The 18,373-nt window shown below is 45.0% G+C and overlaps 2 protein-coding genes across 2 annotated transcripts in view; one reads left to right on the top strand and one right to left on the bottom strand.

Annotated features, from left to right (window-relative positions):
* The window catches only part of MAATS1 (MYCBP associated and testis expressed 1), a 29,107-nt gene extending 22,935 nt beyond the window's left edge, over positions 1-6,172 (bottom strand). The window contains exons 1-4 of the mRNA XM_026050371.1: positions 6,121-6,172; positions 5,750-5,826; positions 3,659-3,816; positions 746-829 (exon numbers count right to left, since the gene is read on the bottom strand). Of these exons, the coding sequence (XP_025906156.1) occupies positions 746-829; positions 3,659-3,816; positions 5,750-5,826; positions 6,121-6,154 (353 nt within the window). The 5' untranslated portion in view covers positions 6,155-6,172. The remainder of the gene's footprint in view (positions 1-745; positions 830-3,658; positions 3,817-5,749; positions 5,827-6,120) is intronic.
* A 9,592-nt stretch (positions 6,173-15,764) lies between these two features.
* LOC112956907 (cytochrome c oxidase copper chaperone) lies at positions 15,765-17,373 on the top strand. The gene is made up of 3 exons (XM_026050390.1): positions 15,765-15,883; positions 16,520-16,630; positions 17,189-17,373. The coding sequence occupies exons 1-2, from the start codon at positions 15,765-15,767 to the stop codon at positions 16,602-16,604; spliced, it is 204 nt and encodes a 67-aa protein (XP_025906175.1). The 3' UTR covers positions 16,605-16,630; positions 17,189-17,373.
* The last annotated feature ends 1,000 nt before the right edge of the window (positions 17,374-18,373 follow it).

Genomic DNA, 18,373 nt, shown 5'->3' with positions numbered 1-18,373 from the left:
GAATTATTATAGTTTGCATATTGCGATTCACTATCAACTTTCCTTAGTCTCTGAGAAACTTTAAAGCTGAATTTCAAATTGCAGAAGAAGATAAAATAACCTTTGTCATTCTTTTGTTAAAGTTGCCAGAAAGAAAACTAATTCATTTTTATTAAACCTGGCCTTTTTAAAAAAAAATATTTAAAATTGGTCATGTTGGACTACAGTATAATGCTCTTAAATAAAGTTGTGTCTGCTGATTCTGCTAATGAGTGTAACTCACACTACATGTGATTAAACTGAGAATGTTGCATCTATCGCAGATAGATGACACTGATAAAGGGTTTATCTGTGATCCCCTTTGCTCCTGTCCTGGGCAGAAACCAGAGTGTAAAGGCTGTATCTTTGCAAGCCACGTTTCCAGGAGTTTGGAGAACTGCAATGGCTTTGGAGAGCATCTTCTGTTGTGCAGGAGGATCTACAGCTCAGGCTTTCTACAAACAACTATTAAATACAGAATGCCTGCTACTTTTGACTACCCAGTAAATCATTATCTGAAAATTCGGAGATATTGTGAATGTAGAAAGACTTTGTGAGCTATGATATGATGATGTGGTTAATATCATATTTTTTATACCTGCAAACAAGGAATTGACAAAAAAAAAAAAAAAAAAAAAGGCTTTGGCATTTATTTAGATGCTCTGATGCTCTTTAAACTGCACACAAGTAAGTTTTACCCTCTGTGTCAAATGTGCTCATTCCTTACCGGTCAAAGTATTTGTAGCGATTCCTTCCACAAATTTCAGGATCTTCATACAAAATTTGAGGTATCTGAAGAGAAGGTTGAGTTCTAAAAGCCAAAACACAGGGCTCTTTACTATTATTTAAGAAGTATGTTCAGAGCAATTCTGACTTTTTTCCTTATTCTTTTTTTTCTCTCTGCTTGCACAATCAAACCATAAATATTACAAATTCCACAATGCCCATGTGTATGCAAGCAGCTCTACAATTGTATTTTGCATTTTTTTCATAATTTTATATACAGCAAGATAGTTTTAAAATTTATGGATATTCCACATTGCCCATGCACAGATCTAATCATCAGCAATCTTTAAAATGTCTTAATTTTTTATGAGCTTGTTATGGAAAGCAATATTTTGTAAATGTTGGACCTTACAAAGCAATTGCTTTTACTGGCAGAAGTGAGGAATAACTCATTTTCATAGCAGCATGAAAAATTTTCCATAACAGAAAATACCTGGGAAGGAGAGTAGTGTCCACAGACAAGACTACCACTCTCTACCTTTCAAAAACAGCTATAGCTATAGAAATAGCTTCAGGCTATTGCACATAAGCAAATGTGGAAAAAAATTAGAACCAGCAATTTCAACTTGAATTCTCCAGTAGAGAAAAAACAATAGTCTGACCATATGAATGCTTCCAAAATTATACAGGAATAAGCACATCTTCTCCAAAACTTTTTCTTCATTTTTCCCATCTTGAATTTAAAGCTATCAAAAAGTTTAACTATAACATCCTGGAGTTTGTTTTGAGTCTTTTTCTCTATAACATCCGGAGGCCTTTATCTTAAAGGATTGGTGTGCAGATAGGTAGAACAGAATTCATGGAAAACTATACGTCAGGATTGCTCTTTGTTTTCATAGCTCCAGTCTTCATCTTATGAATTCTTAAGACATTTAAAGACAAGAGACAGAAGTTCCTAAAAGAAGCCCACATCATGGCTTGAGGTAAGTCATTCTCTTAAGCTGCATATATGGCAAGCCCTGCGTGTCTTGGCATCTTTGGCAGCTTACAAGACTTTAACTGTATGGGATTCTATGTACAAAAGGTGGTTTCTGCAGCCTAATTTTAAACACGGAGGCACTACAGAGTTACAGTTAATGCACCATGTTCAAGAAACATGTAGATGAGGCACACAGGGACATGCTTTAGCAGGCTGGGTGGTGATTCTGAAGGTCTTTTCCAACCATAATGATTCTTGGATTCTCTGTTGCTTTACAGATGGGGCAAAAGGAGAGAATTGCATGATGAGATCAGTTGTCTTCAAAGACCTCACTGCATGGTTCTGTGAGGAGCGCTGTAGACCTGCAGGCCATAGTTTAACTACCCACTATAGCAAATACTGCATAGTGAGATGCTTTATTAACTTCCTGTGCCACACAGTTTACTGCCAAGGTAAGTTTGAAGACATCTCTTCCTAGCACTTTCACTCGTGTCATACAAGGAAAGCCAGGAGAAGGCTTCAAGATGCAGCACTGTAGCCTGAGACAGTTGCTTGGCTCTAACCTTCCATCGTGTAAGGTCGTTGTGTTTGTAATTCAGATGAGGTAACTGAGTCCATGGCCAGTCCCACCAGCCAGGTCTTTGCACATCAGTGTGGTGCCTTCCAGATGGATGTGTGTTTCATTAAGCACAGGTGGGCACTTACTCTTGTGATCTAACTTTATTAGCATAAGCTGCTCAGCCTGTTATGGTATAGTTATGGGCATAATGGGAACCCAGTGAAATCGCCTTTTTTTATTCTAGAGACCCTGCCTCTTGCATGTCCTTGAGTTTTAATTGCTGACTTTGCTGCTACAAGTGAACATTTACTAGTGGTGACCTTGCACGAGCAACACACCTACTCAGACGACAGCTGGGGAATTGTGTGTGGGCAACTACTCTACTTCTGTATGGGCAACACTGTCAAACAGTACAGGCTGAAATAGAGGAGAAATATGTCACTTTTTCTTGTTGTTAATTGCAAGACATTTTTCAAATACCCGTTGAAATGTTAATGCATTTTTAAGCAGCTCAGATGTCAAGTAAGATCCTGTTACAGAGCTACAGGCACAACAGAACAAGCCCCTCAGTTTTCATGTGGGCAATTCAAAGTGCTGAAAAGTAGAAGAAAGAAATAAACCTTCCACAATTCTTTTTGAATGTAGGAATGATAAGTATATACTTTAACAAATCAAAAATAATAGGTGAGAAATGCTCTGTATCACTCATTAGTATATTTGATTACTGTCAAGCACATAGCAAAACTGTTAGTGGCAATCCGAGAGCAAGACATCACAAGAAAAGACCAAGATTTAAAGTTAGCTTGTTAATGCAGAAAAAAATCTCTGACAACTAGTTAGGCTGATGTCTAAAGTCCTCAGCACAGCTATCAGAGAACTTCAAAAACCCACAGTGCAGCAGAAACACATAAATGGAAGCTTACATACTTACTGAATCAGAAACATTAATTGTGGTGCCATGAGAAAGTTTAACTAAGAAGTCCCTGGACTAAAAATGTGGTGCCCTAGTTCAAGTCCCATACACACCTGAATGAAGAGCAGCAGCATCTAACCAGCTGTGGCTTCAGGGGACTGAAAGGAAGCAACTACCATTGAAATAACACACTTGGGTCAACTGAAGTCCTTAAAAATTATCTATGAAAGACAGAAATAACTCCGTTCTCTTTCCTGGCAACTGCTGCAGAGCAGATAGCACAGGGATGAAGGAATGCATAACACCCATGCCCTAAGAAACAGATGGGCAGCCATACTCCACGACAGCTGTGATCTCTTAATTTCAAGGGAAACGTAAGTAGGAGCAAATTGCAGTCATCTCGAGTGCACGTGGGGTTTTGTCTCTGTGCTTGTTTTAAATTATCCAACCATAGGACACTTACACAGCAAGCAGCTGAAGAGCTTCCAGGCGCTGCTGGTGCCTCCCTCTCCATCTTCGGTCAATAAACGGAGGCACTGGGTCTTTGCCTTCCAAGCACAGATTGTAGCCAGGGAAATGGGTGAGCGTACTAAACATGCTTCTGTAAATTGGTACCTTTACCTAATGTTCATGCGGACAAAGAAGAGAAGAGGCACCGATTTAGTGACTTCAAATGCTGTTAAAGAGATCAGAGTTTCAGCTGCTAGTGAGTGCATGCATATGATCGGGATATAGAACAGTGAATTATAGGACTGCACACTCAGAGGAGGAAAGAAGGTGGCATACACTGATGGTGTTAGCGAGTTGGATGGGATTTCTCAAGATGTGGAGCATACCAGACTAGCAGCAGATGCACAAATATATCTTCTGGCTGTTTTCCAGAGTCTAAACTTAAGATCTAAGGGCCTAACACTTTATTACATGAAGAAGTTAGTGTACAGTAACCTAAGACATGAATTTCCAGCATGGTACCCTATGTAAACTCCCTCCCATTTTGTGTGCTCGAAAAGTGAAGTAACATATTCCACTTACAGGGTAAAATATGCTATTTTACGGGACAGCAATTCTGGCATGCACTAAAAGTGTTTCCATGGGAGTTAGTAAACAAAGTTATTGCATTAAAAATCCACACCCATCCATCTGAGCACTAACTTCCCTGGGCAGATATGCCTTAAGCCTCTAGATTTATGATCGCAAATAAATCTTCAGAACTGTGACTCAACTGTAAATGATGTAGCTATATTGGCTTGACTTCCTCAAAAGTCTGAAATTGGAACTGAATTGTGAATTACCACTTTCAATTCAGCCGGTGCTAACTCAGATGCACACAGGATATCAGTGACATTTCAAGTGCACTATTTCATCAGAGTGTAAGAAAGTGTCATATTATGAAGATCCATACAACCTATCACAAGCAACCGCTTGCTACAGGTGAGACTGCATTCTTGTTTTATTTCTCTGGAAAAGGGATTCAGCTTTCAAGAGTTGGAAAAACTTGTCAGCTAGAAATTACTGCAACTCCTCTCTGCCCTAATGATGCTATGGACAAGCTTTTTGGTATTGTACATTATGCACTTGCTGAGTCACATGTTTGGAACATCTCTTATGTAAGTGTATGTCATTATACCTATGGGTAACACTATACCTGAGTAAGACACAAGCTTCGTGGCAGCGAGCCTACCTTGTCTGCCCTGAACAGCTCACAGCCATGTTGCAAGGATCTCTGTGATGAAAGGCAAGTTACCAGCTCTGTGTGTGCATCTCTGTACAGAGAGACAACCTTCTTTCCTATATATCATATATATTTATTTACAAAAGAGCCTAACGTAACTGAGTGAGAGAGATCCAGAAACCTCTTTTGGAAAAGTTTCTTGCTTCTGTTGTTAGAAAGCTGGGAAATTTCTTCCTGTTGTATAGGAATGGAACTTCAGAGTTCAGAACGCCTGCCTTGCCAGATCAAACAAGTGCACAGTTTTAGGAAGACTCTTTGTTTAAAATCCTGTTCAGTTGTACCAGGTCTGCTTTTCTTTGGCATTTTACCTAAATGCATCCTATCCAGGTAGCAATCCCTCAGTCAAAAGCTGTGAGTGCAACTCCCACAGACATGTTCTAGCTAGTTTAAAACTAGCTAGGGCAGATAAGGAGCGGTAGGGAGCTAAGCTAAGCTGTGCTAAACTGGTCTGAAGAGTTAGGATGGGCCTGCAATCTGCTACAGGCTGCTTGGCTGTTAGCACTGTGTTCTTTCCAACTGCTTCTGTACGCTGCCTTGAGCTGCAGCATAGGTTTACCCTGCAGTAAGTGAGGGGGCACTGTGTTAAATACATTTTAACAGGCGGCTACAGAGTCATGCGAGGCCGGTGATCCCTGTTGCTCGCTGCGCTGATACAGTTGTATTAGATTAGTGTATTATGCGCTAAGTATTGTACTGAGTGTGACCGTTTGTGTTGCCTTCTCTTTGTGCTGTTCTAAAAGAGCAGCTTGGAGGGGAGGTCGCAGCAACGTTTCTAGCAGCGAGGTGCAGAGCCCGCGTGCGCCGCCTCGGGCTCACACCTACCACTTGATTCCAGGCAAGCTGGGCCCAGGCCTGTGCTTTCCAGTGGTCCTGCTCACTTGATAGTGAATACACAGGGTCTGAAATACAAGTGGATAAACGGAATTAATAACGCAGTGGAGAAGCCACCAGGGAATACAAGCCAGTTCTCCCTTCTCTCTTGAAAGTCTCCATAAGAGAGTCTAAACGAAAAAAAAAAGGGGGGGGTGGTGTTTGAGAGGGGAAGAAACGAATCGCCCGTCTCCACATGAAAGAAATGTCACCGTCACGTCTCCTCCCGCCCCCAGCAGCCCCTCCGCGGCCGCCTCCCCTCCACGGGAGCGGCAGTACCGGCCTCCCCCAGCGGCGGGCGGAGCGAGCGAGGATCCCGGTACCGTAGAAGCAGTCGAAGGTCCGCCCGGGACCCATGTGGCCGCGGCCTCCCCCGAGCCGCGGCGCCGCCATCGCCCCGACCCCGTCCCCGGCGCCGCTCAAGATGGCGCCGCTCGGCGCCGTCGTCCCCATGGCGACCCGCGGGCAGGGCCCCGCCCCGTTGTCATGGTGGCGGCGCGGCCCCCCCCCCCCCCTTCCGCCATCTTGTGGGGTGGCTGGGGGCGCCGCCCTTCCCTGCCCGGCCTGGAGCCTGGGGCTCGCCCTGCGGGGAGAAAGCCTCTAATGCCCAAACGTGTAATGCCACGGCCACATAAGTGAGCTATGTGTACTTCTAAAGAAGGATAGCGGCCAGCTTGTGCCAGAAGAGGGATGACGGTGCTAGAAACACCTAGCTAGAACAGCTAGAAACACAGAGGATGCTGTCATCCTCTCTGAGGAATGAACTTGGAAAAATTGGCTTTGCTCTGTAAGGGGAAGAAATGCAAGTGGGCCGTCTCCTTTGCCCATGATCTTAAAGTAGATCACAGATCTGCTTTACATGGTAAATGTATATGTAAATGGAGCATGAAGATATTCAAGCCAAATAATTACTGAGATATTCAAGCCAAATAACTACTGAAAGCGACGTCTGTCTGAAGGAAAACCTAGGGTCCTTGGAGCTTCATCGCAGGAGAGTTTCTTTTGCCTCTGGGAAGTTACACATAGGCATTTAATTCAGCTTTGAATGCTGGCTTACATTGCCCCTTAAAGGCCTGACACTCGTTGGGAGCTAGTAGGTATTTCCTAGGGTAGTTGATTGAAAAGAAATGCATGAACTGAAGCATCAGATACGGTAGTCTTAAAGAAGAAATGCCATCGCAGCTCTGTTGCTGGCTGGCCTCTGTTGCCTGCTACTTTTCGCAGCATTTCCACACTGTAAATACTCCCTTCGGAGCTGTGGTGGGTGTAATAGCTTGTGTTTTAATAAAGAACTTAACTAAGCGAAGTGGTATTGCAGTTATTGTTGGGCACTCCACATTTTAGTATTATCCCAAATTCCCTCTGATCAAATTCTGTTTTCCTATCATCTCACTCAATTATAACTTTATATTTCTGTGCTGTTATTTTCCATCCTGGACAAACACCTCAATGGGATGAGGTATAATACACTGTATGTTGATCTGCCAAAATGATCCTCCTTCAGTTCCCCCTTCTCACCTTCTTCTTCCTCTTTAAAATTGTCAGGGAAGATCTAAACACGTGGCCTGGTCTTCTGCTTTTCTCATGAGGGAATGCCTGGATGGAAACCAGGCTATGGAGCAAGAACAAGGGAACAGTTGCAGCAGTACTTGATGGAGGCGTGTGAAATCGCAGGACATGGCCTGACAGACGAGTATTGGATGGAAGATGAAAAGGGCACATTTCCACTATTACCTTTAGCCACTTTCAAGTGCCCTAAGCACAAGATGCTGCCCAGAGCGATGGCTCCACCTTCCTCTTTGCTTTCCTGGAGCTGAGTTGCCCTGCAGACCCTGACCTCTTGGTGCCAGCAGCTGGAAGGCTGTGAGACAGTCTGGGTCGGGAGACCTACGTGACTGAGAAGTCACCTGTCAGAAAAGAAAAGATGGATTTTGAGGTCAACGAATAGCTGCCTGAATACTAGTGGCAGCTCAATAGAGTAGCAGTTATATGTGGCTGAGTTACAAAGCTCAAGGTTCAGGGAACTTGTTTAGATTAGATTACAGGAGAGGTGGGGGGAATATTGATTTATTTTTAATGAGTATATCTCAGAATTATCTATGAATTACAGATGTGGACAGAGAACACCTCAGTATTTGAAGTTGTTCTGATTATTAGTATCTTTTTGAACATTTTACCTAATTTTACCTAATGTTAACCTCGAGATAAGGCAGTGTAATTCACTGCGATGTTAATTACTGCTGCTCTATTGATGGTTTTATTATGCTGTGATAATTTGCTGATATGTTTGAATTGGAAAATGGGACAGAGAAGTGGAAAACTTAATTAGAGAGTAACTTAGGCGTTGGTTGAGAGCAGAATAGCTGGACAAGGAGAAAATGAGTTGGACATGGGATTGTGATTCTAGAGTTGTGAATAGGCTGGCTGAGCAATGCAAAATGAGTAGGTGAGGAGGAGAGAAGGGAGTGATGTCGGGAACCAACACGCAGGACAAGGAAGGAGAGGCAGAATGAAGAGTCACTATGGAGGAGCTGAAGTATTTGGGGCAAGAAAATGGGCTAGTGAGGTGAGGAGCTGAAAAAGTGGTGAAAACTGTGGCAAGTCAGGACTGGGGAGAGAAGGCAAAGAAATCAAGCTGAACAAGTGATGAGTCTGCCTGTATAAGGTAAGTCAGAAGCAACAGAGCTGTGCCATTAAAAGCACTGTTGAGGTTTTGGTGTCGGGAAGTGCCCCAAATTCAAGTAATCCATTTAAAGGCATTAGCTGTTGTGCTGGACTGTTGTTTCCCAGTCTTGCCACAGGATGTCACGGTTTCTCTGTGCATGGTCCCTCATAGTCTGCTCCGGGTGGCACGGGGGCAGCCCTTCTGTTAAATGTGAAACTGTCTGAAATGAATTTGGCCCCTGAAGCCTTCCAGTGTAAATACTAATTTCCATTCCCAGCCTGACGTCCCTGTGTCTTCACTAACTGCTTATAGTAAACGTCTCTCTCTAGATGTGCATTCAGAAAGAGCTGAAAATCAGCAGCACAGGGTTGCAGTCAGTATCGCTGCAAGGTCCTTGCCCAGAAGAAGGGGGCCTTCATGCCAAGCTGGCAGGAGAGATGCTGAAGGAAAACAAGGAAAAGAGCATAAGGAAGACACAGTCACTGTTTGAGGCAGTCAACAGAAGTAGTTCTCAGAAAGATGTGAGAAGTAGATCCTGCTAATCTGGTCTATCTTGTCTCCTGCTGAGAGTGTAGTAACACATGCTGAGATGTGTTTATATGTCTGCTTCCCATCCAGTAAATACATAGGCAGCTACTTAAAGGATTAGACATGGTGAAATATGTGTTGTTTTGTGAATTGAACCCGGGTCTCTTTGCTTGTTTCTGGCCACAGGAAGGCATTGTGGAACCCTCTGCTTGTAAATGGTGACATCTCCTGTAAAAATGGCCTTAGAGCAGCAATTGTGGTAAATGCAGCTTTGCCACGGTGAGATGTTTGGTTCCTTGGTCCTGCCTTTATGAAGGACTCTACCAAGAGAGGCATCTTAAGACAGAGCTACTGAAATGGAGCAGAGACAAAGATGAAACTCTTTACAGGAGACCTCTGGTTCTCTTGCTGTTCTTTTCCTAGCATGACTTGGCAGGTTTCCTGTGCTAAAGACAATGTGCAAATGGGAATAAACTCAGAAGTCAAAGCTCAAAAAAAACCAAAGCAGCAGTACTTTGTGGTCACAGTTAAAGGATTTACTCTAAAGCACACTGCAGGATTCCTGTAATGGTTTTGATTAGCACTTAAAGGAGAGGGAGAGGAAAGGGGGGAATTAAGGATATTTTCATGCTTTGGGGCAGGTTAATGACAAAAACGTGAGTTCAGCAATATAGTTAGGCATTCTTAAACCTCACTTGTGTGAGTTCTGGATATAGATTCGCAGTGGTCAGGGAAAGACTGAAGCAGATACTTAGCTGACATTCAGCTGACACGCTGGGCTGAAGTTTGGTTTCTCGTCTAGCCTCAGTAGCAAGAGGGAGGTGGCTCCAATTCCTTGGGAAACCAATAAATTCCTAGGGCAGGGTAGTGCTCTCAACCTTCCCGTACAACACTTCGAGCAAGTGGCAATGCCAACATGGTGTAGCCTACAGCTTTCAAGTTCCCCTGTGTTCAAATATTTCAAAGAGAAAAGCTTACATTCCCTTTCTTCCTTGCTCCTTTGCAGTCAAACCAGCAGAAGGGATGCTACACGCTAGTTAGATCGCAAAAGGCAAGAAAAGAAGCCTGCTTGGAGCCCAAGGACCATCAGTTTGATTGAAGGGGAGTATTATAGTGGCTTAACAGAGATTTCACACCCTATTTCTGCCTTAATATGCTTTGGGAAGAACCTGTCTGTTCAGAGGCATCCAGCTGCTCCTTGCTGCTGGGGACCTGGATGAAGGTTCTGCATACACCTGGGGTGTGATCAGAGCATATTTGCTTTTTAGGCAGGATCAACTACAGCCCTGTCATCTGTTTCTGTATCTTGAAAAGTAAATCAAATAATCATAATAAATAAATCAACTACTGCATTTGCAGGAAGTTGTCTCTAGGACTGAGTGGAGACTTTCGAAGAACATCAAAAGCCCTCGAGGGGAGGTCGTCTCCTTCAGAAGTTGTTGCCTTGAAGCTATTGACCTTTCCCCAGAAGCTTGGGAGCTCAGTGACTGGATTTTTACTGGCTGTGTGATGGATAGTTTGTATTAAACCCCACATTAGTTCAGCGTAGCTTAGCAGCTCAGGAAATGCAGAGACATGAAGTACTGCATTTACTGAATGTGTCAGAAGCTGGCATCCGCAGCATTTTGGCTACCCATGCTCTTCCTTCTATTGTTTCCCAAAGTGCCTGTCTAGTCTGGCCTCCAAGCAGTTGGAAAACTTTTCCAGAGAGTGAATGTGTCTCTAGAAAGACCTGAGGTATAGGGAGCCCTGGGGACTCTTCATTTTCAGTGACCTTTTTAGCCACTTTGTTCAGGGAAATTAAGTAGCTGGACAAAAGTGTAATAGAACCTCATTTCTGTTTGTAATTTTAAGTGCAGCAAAACTCTTCCACACTCTTATTTCCCCTCAAACAACAGCGCAACATGACCTTAATCCTCTCTAACAAACCTTTCAGAAAACAAAACAAAACGCCCCAAACTTTGTTGATCAGCCATAGAGCTGTTACCTCATGCACTGGGACAGGCTGAGAGCTCTTGCACATCCAGGGGCTCAGGGCAAGAAGACCCACCAGAAATCTGCAGCTGAGAGACCATTAGTGGTGAAACACTTAGCTCATGGGAAGAAATTCCCTGGAATGAGGTGGGAGCTGAATGGATCCCTCTCAAGGGCTGGAGAAGGGTATGAAGGCAGCGTTTCAATTGTGTGAAAGTCAAGGTTGGGCTTTTTCCAGGCCGTACAAATAGCCGAGCAGGGCACTTAGAACCTGGAGGCAATACTGTGCAGGATGCTAGTATTGAAAACCAAGGCAAAAGACCTGTGATATGGGCTGGAGCTAAAGCTTTAGGTGAATTATTTCTGCCATGTAGGTGACTTCTGTTCCTCCGTCATTTGTGCAAAATAATTATGCTCCAACTACCAATGGTATTTAGGTAGTCGTCAATGTAGATCCTCTTCTGAGGATCCCTTTACCTGTATGTAGAGATGCTCTGGTGCCTCTTAAGATTTGACTCTTAGGCACTTGAAAATCAAGTCTTTTTTTTTTTTTGGGGGGGGGCAATTAGGTTTTCCTGAAGGTCTAGTATAGCAAGCTGCTATAATGCTCATTAGACAGTTAAAAATCCTTCTCCTGGATTGACAAGAACAGCAGAAAAAAAAACAAGTGCAAGAGAATCAAGTGTTTAAAGTTTAAACCTATCTTTTCCCCTTAAGTGAAAGAAATGGCTTAAGAGAGTCTAAATTTTCTACATCGTTTTATAAGTTTGTCTAGTGAGTAACAGCTGTGAAGGGTCTAAAGAGATGCAGAAGACCTGTAATGATACCTGCTCTTGATAAGCAGCTTGCGGAGTTACACAGCATGTGTCTTAATGCAGTATTTAAAAGGTGTGAGATTCAGGGACTTAAGTGCATGGGAGAATGCAGCTGCAATCAGTAACGTCTCAAAAATGGAAAGACTCCTCCATCTGCACGTGCTCATGATTCCTTCCAGGCTTCCATTTAGCTCCTGCAGTTTTTCATGATTGTTGAAATTTTTACTATGGTGGAGCTTCACGTTTCATAAAACATGATCAAAAAAGCCTTGAGGAGATGGAAACGGCCATGAACTTTACTAGACTAGACAGGTCTTTGCAGATGCATGTCTTCTGGAGGATTAGTGATGGTCTTCTTCCACCCAAGTTAGGATTCCATCTATTACTAAGCAGAGATGCTGTCAGCCAACGTGCAGTTGTCCTCCTCACCCATGTTCATGTGTTGTGTTGGTACAACGCACAGCTATTCCTGTGCACGCAGCTTCTGGCTCTTCCTTCCCACCAGTCAGTGCAGTGGGGCACTCCGGAATGTAGGGATTCGTGTGAGCATTCCCCCTGTCAAGGGGACCAGCCACCCTAGCACTGGACTCAGCTTCAATGTGCCGAAAATGCACACCCAACGTCAGCTGCTGTGCGTCCACATCGTCAGAAAGCAGCCTGTGTGCCTCAAACTTTGCTGTTCTTGCTTCAAATACATGTGGAACAGAGAAGCTACTTGGGGGCTGAGCACAAAATTCCAGCTTCCTCCTTCTGTCACGTTTCCAGGGAGACTGCATACCCAATTTGATGATCTGTCTTTTGCAGTGTTGCGTGGCAAGCTCACCATCTTTACTAGTATCTCTGGATGTACTTTCGTCAGGTAGTGAAGAGGAAAACAGCAAAGCAATGCTAGTTACAATCTTGGCACAACCTGTAGAGAGAGATGTGCAGGAAAAAATGTGAGAAAGACATAAGGTCTTCTAAGTTTATGCAAAAGGAAGCACTGATATCCACTAATTTTCTGCACAGACATCCAGATTCCACTGGAAAAGTCGTACATTGCTGGAAGCACCTGTATGATAAAAATGGTTTCTTAGCTAATGTAAGTCATGGTGACAATGCTCGAAAATCATTTTGTGGCAAATCTGATGGGCAGAAGTCTTTCTGTTCGGCCTGTTCTTGTGCAGGGATTACTGTCTTTATTGTGGAGACGTTGGCCATAGAGTCTTGGTCTCTCCATGAGATTGCCAAATCCCTGCAACACTGTTGGCAAAGTCCCACAAAGAGACAGCAGTTCTGTTTCTGAAATGGAAACCTATGTATCTTGTACCTGGGCAGCTAAGGAAACAGGCAACAGGGCTTGAACAGTAATCTTACAGACCTCTAGAGATGTTTTTCCTTAGTGTGAGCATCTGTTGCTCAAAATATAGGTATCTTTTTCAACAAGTAAACACAGCGTATGGTCAACTGGACTACTGTGACAGTGGCTGTCTCTGTACTAAATGAAAGACAAAAATATTTTTTCTAGAGTTTTTTTTTTTTTTTTTTTTTTGGTAGAGTGATTAGGGTTTCGTTTCAAGAATAGATATTATGGGGAAGATACCAAAATACCTTCAAATCTGTTTCACTACTCAGATTTTCCATAGCTCCATTCACTTATGTAGCCTGTGTATCAGAAGTGTGAAAAATGAGGAAAACCCCAGATTACCGCAGATTACTAATTCCAATTGATATCAGAAAGGGCCTTCCCTTCAAAACAGTAGTGATGACCATAAATATATTTTGGGGGTTCCTTGGAAACTCTGGCCACTTAAAGCTCCCTAACAGCCAAGCTGTTGGTTTTTTTTTTTTTTTTTTTTTTTTGGATAACGATGGAAGTTCCAGGGATGTGCTCATGGGAGTGTCTACGCTCGGCCTTTTGTGAAGTGGCTGCCTGCAGTGCTAGTGTAATGCTCACATACTATGAGTCACTGCTGTATGTTTTTTGATTCTGAAGGAAGACAGTACAGGGAAAACACTCCATAAACCCATGGGCTCTCTGTCCTCCACTTAGCCCCATGTTTCTCTCCACGCAGAGCTGCAGACGAGCAGCGCTCTCCGTATTCCCCATACTCTCATATGTGGCACCAGGCTAAGTGATTTGGTAGGTGAGAGATGTTTTTATTCACTGTCTCCTTCAGAGCAGTTGCTGTTTTCACTGTATCCCCTTTCCTGGGTGCTGGATCTGACAATTTTAGACGAGGATGTTCAGTCGACACCCACTCTTATTCAGCGGGCAGAGGATGGGGCAGAAGCACCTATCTAAGGATGCATCTGTTTGTTTAGTCCCCTCTATGCTGTGCTCCAAAGTGCAATCAGGGTGTTAATCAGGGTGTTAATCAGTGCGTTAACTGCACTCTGCAGTTAATGGCACTTCTCTTCCTTCTCCTTCCCTTCTGTCACTATTGCCCGCTGTTCCCCAGCAAGTGATGCCTTCTCCCATGGTGTTCCTGTCACAAGCTGTAGCCATGCGGGCACGGCAAAAACAGCCGTAGCCCTCCTTAATCTCCAGCTTTTGGAAGCTGGTAGGATTAAAAATGAGAGCTTCTTGCAGCCATGCTTCGCCTACAAAGGCAATACCTTTGTGCAGAGAATGCAAGAAGCTGACTAAGTTTTACCCTTCTTCTGCCCTTGTTATTCCACCCCTCTGGCAGGAGTATGCAGTGTGTTTGGGCTGGGCCTTGCCTGACGAGGCTTCATCGGTCTCATTCAAGCTCCCTCTCAAAGAAAGGATGTGAGATACTGTTTGATTGCAGACTTGGAACTACCCCCTCCCGCCTCCTTTTTATTATTTTTTTTTCTTTTTTAAACCACAGGCTTTCCCCCAGGATTTGTGTTGCTATAATGAACTCCAAGCCCTGAAGAAGTGGATAGAGCTCTAGGATGACAAAGCCAAACAAGTCAGTTTGAAAGGAAAAATGTGCTTAAAATATTAACACAGTAACGTGGGATAGTATACGTGTGTAGATCAACTTGCACAGTTTTGCCAGACTAAAAGGAATCACTGGGGAGAGGCTGTTGATCTGAGATAGATGGATAATTGAATAGGTGACTGATGAGGCTGGTGAGCTTTTAGAGGTAGCATGCACAAGCTAGATCCACAGGACCTATGTTTAAAGGCACTGACAGGACGGACACTGCCACATTAATGTTTTTGACTCCAAAAATGACCAAAAGTTGTCCAAAAATGGGACAACCTTGTCTATCTGTGTGATGAAAATGAGGAGTTTGGCCCCTCTGGAGAAGTGTTTTTTTCTCCTGCTTCTGAGAGGATCTGAGAATTCCCCCTGTGTCATTTACTCATGAGGACAGCAAGCATCAGGGCTCTTGGCATTCGCCCTGGTGCTCCTGAGAACAGCAAACTCTCCCGGGACAATCATCCCACTCCTCACTTGGCTTGCGGGAAGGGTGAGGGCTGACGGTAACACCATCATGCTGTCTTGTTGAGAGCTTTGGGGGCAAAAAAGGGGGGGCTGAGGAAGAAGTCTGCTTGCAATACGCACAGACGTGTTTCACGTTTATAGGGCAGGCTCATTTCAGTGTTTTATCTGACGTGTTCACAGACTAGCAAGTTACTGCCCTGCTCCTGAGCTCTGCTGAGGTGAAGGGCGGGAAACCTCTCCTGTGGGAGCAGCTGCTAAATACTTTGTCATAGCAGAGCAATTGGAAAACATGTGGAAAATCCACCCTTTTAGGCAGAAATTGTTCGGAGTCCCGAAACACGGCGCGCCGCCCGGGCCTCGGGGCGGCGAACGGGCCGCCGTCCTTGCCCCGACCTTGTCGCCTTCCCTCCGCGCAACGGCCACACGAGGGCGCATGCGCGCCGCGCCACCCGCGCTGCGCAAGCGCAAACGGGCGGCGGGGGCGCCGCGGCGTCCGCAGGGCGCAGGCGCAGCGCGCGGGGGCGGCTCGGAGCGGGGGGGCGGGGCGGGGCGGCGTGTCCCTTCCCGCCCGAGCCGCCGCCGCCATGTCGAGCGTGGCGGCCGCGAGCTGCGAGGCGCCGGGCGCGGGGCCGGCGCGCGCCGAGCAGAAGCCGCTCAAGCCCTGCTGCGCCTGCCCCGAGACCAAGAAGGCCCGCGATGTCTGGTGAGCCGTCCGGCCTCGGAGGGGGATCTCTATGCACCGCCATCTTGCGTGTGTGTGTGTGGGGGGGGGTCTCTAGGCGCCGCCATCTTGCGTGGGGTGGCGGAGAGGGTCTCTGGGCGCCGCCATCTTGCCGGGGGGTGGGAGGTGCGGGTGTTTTGCGGTGTGTTTTCCCTCAGAGCGAGGCGGGAAGGGCACGGCCTGGCCTGGGAGGGCGGCGGGGCGCGAGCCGTGCGTCGGGGGGAGTTCTGCTGAGCGGCCGCGCTCGCTGTGGTGCGGGTTGAGTGGCGGGGGAGCCCGCTGCTGCCGAGGCCGTCGTGCTGCATGGAGCGGGGTGGCGGTCCCCCTTACGGAGTGAATCCGAGTCCAGGCCTGCTCAGGATAGACACTGGTTTTTTTTGTTGGTAATTCTCTTATTATTTAATTGGAGTTCCGAGAGTGCCTTGCTGCGGGTTTGGGCACCCTGTTGAGACAGTATTCCCCTTTTTCGTCTGTGTTGCCCTTGACAAGATAGGCAAAAAGATCATATTTAGAGCCCAGTAGGCCCTTACGATCATTTGCAACAGCTTTTAAGTTTTGTGCCCTTGACTAATAATAACACTTCTGTTGTTGAACCTTGGACATCACTTTGTTTTGCAGCATCATTGAGAAGGGTGAAGAAAACTGCGGGCACCTTATTGAAGCTCACAAGGAGTGCATGAGAGCTCTGGGCTTCAAGATATGAGTGAGATGAGCGGGACTGTGAATGTGGTAAGTACCGACTCGAGGAGTACGCTCATTACTTGATCTCTGCTTCTGAAGGTCCCTGGCATCTGAGTGGATGCTGCTAGAAAACCTGGAGTGCCATCAGCGATGGGAAGGGTGTCTTAAGAGGGGGAAGAGGAAGCAAAGCGCACGGGCTCTGGATTAACTACTGCTGGCCTTGTGCAGCAGGTGAAGCTCTCTGGAAATATGCGGTCTTTGGGAGCAGCTCCTCGGGAAGAGAGGATGGGTTTGCCTCTGCTTAATAAGTATGACTTCAGTTTAGATTTTTCATGGTTAGGGTAGTGGTCATGTTGGTTCATTCTGAAACATCTTGAGCTAAAGAAAGACAGAAAAGATTTTTTTTTTTTTTTTTTTTTTCCCCGCACTGGAAAGGTGCATCTCACATTATGTACTTCTGATGTTCAGAAAGAAATTCTGGAAGCCTGTCTAGGAGCACGCTTGGGCTGTTTGTATACACCACTTGGATGTCTGGGAATGCTGTGCTGTCCCTTGATACCCTGTAGAAATCCGTATTTATCAAACTTTTTGTCCCCTCTCTTCCAGGTGGTGTCTGCTGTGTGACTGGTGTTCTGGAAAGCTGAAAAGTTTTACATTATTTCGGCAAGCCGTTTCAAAGGACAGAACATGAATAAAGAATCTATTTATAAGAAATATCTAATATTATACTCTCACGTGTTTGGCTTTTCCACTGTTAATTGACTGCTGCTATAGAAAATATATTTTTTTCTGCCTAATAAAAATGTAAAAATGACCAGTCTTATTGACCTGTCTTTAAGAATAAAGTGGCACTGCCCTCCTCATTCAAACAGTGCTCAAGGAATGGAGAGAATGAGAAGTTCCTTTACACACAGAACAGAGAATAGAGATTACTGAGCTTTGTGGTTGAGCAGATGGGTGTTGGGTAAGTTTTTCCCTCTGATGCAGATTGAGAAATCACGGTGGTGGTCGTGTTGTCATTGAAAAGCATGGCCATGCTGAAGCACGTGGCACTGTTTGTGACTTGGGTGTAACGGTATTTCTGCAAAGATAACTGCACTCTTACAAATTGAAGCTTCTCTAGTGTCAAAACTGGATTTACTTTGCCTTACTTGAAATGATATTAATAGAACAACTTCCCCCTAGGTTTCAAGCTTTGTTCTTTGTAATGGAAAGCTAAAAATGTGCTATGTTAAGTTCATTTCAAAGGAGGGGAGTAGAATAACGGAGGTGTGTATTGGTACAAGTCACTTCTCTAACGAGCAATGTTGATGCCACCTTTTCTTGTGTTGCTCTTGTTCTTGCAGTATATGGGGTTTCCTTTCCTACAGGAAGCTGCTGCTTCTGCTGCCTTTAGATCGAGGGCAAAGAAATGCCACTGGTGGGATTTATGGTGTGTGTGTGGCTCTGTTTCATGCTTTTAAGGTTGTTTTAAGATTGTTCATTCTTTGCCAATTGACTTTAAGATGGGGTCAGGGATTGAAGCTGGTGAAGGAGCTGGAGCATGGAGCTTGTGAAGAGCTACAGTTACTCAGTCTGGAGAAGAGGCTCCAGGGAGACCTTATCACTCTGTACAGCTACCTGAAAGGAGGTTGTAGTGAGGCAGGGTGGGGGTTTGGTCTCTTCTCCAGAATAACTTCTGATAGGACAACAGGAGATGGCCTCAAGTTGTGCCAGAGGAGGTTCAGGTTGGACATCTGGAGGAAAGTCTATGCAGACAGAAGCAGCAGAACAGGCTGCCCAGGGAAGTGG

This window comes from Nothoprocta perdicaria, unplaced genomic scaffold (genome assembly GCF_003342845.1).
Source record: "Nothoprocta perdicaria isolate Ctin4 unplaced genomic scaffold, notPer1 scaffold_68, whole genome shotgun sequence".
Taxonomy (NCBI): Eukaryota; Metazoa; Chordata; class Aves; order Tinamiformes; family Tinamidae; genus Nothoprocta; species Nothoprocta perdicaria.
The sequence above is the reverse complement of the archived record's forward strand: the minus strand, read 5'-3'. Positions and strand labels throughout refer to the sequence as shown.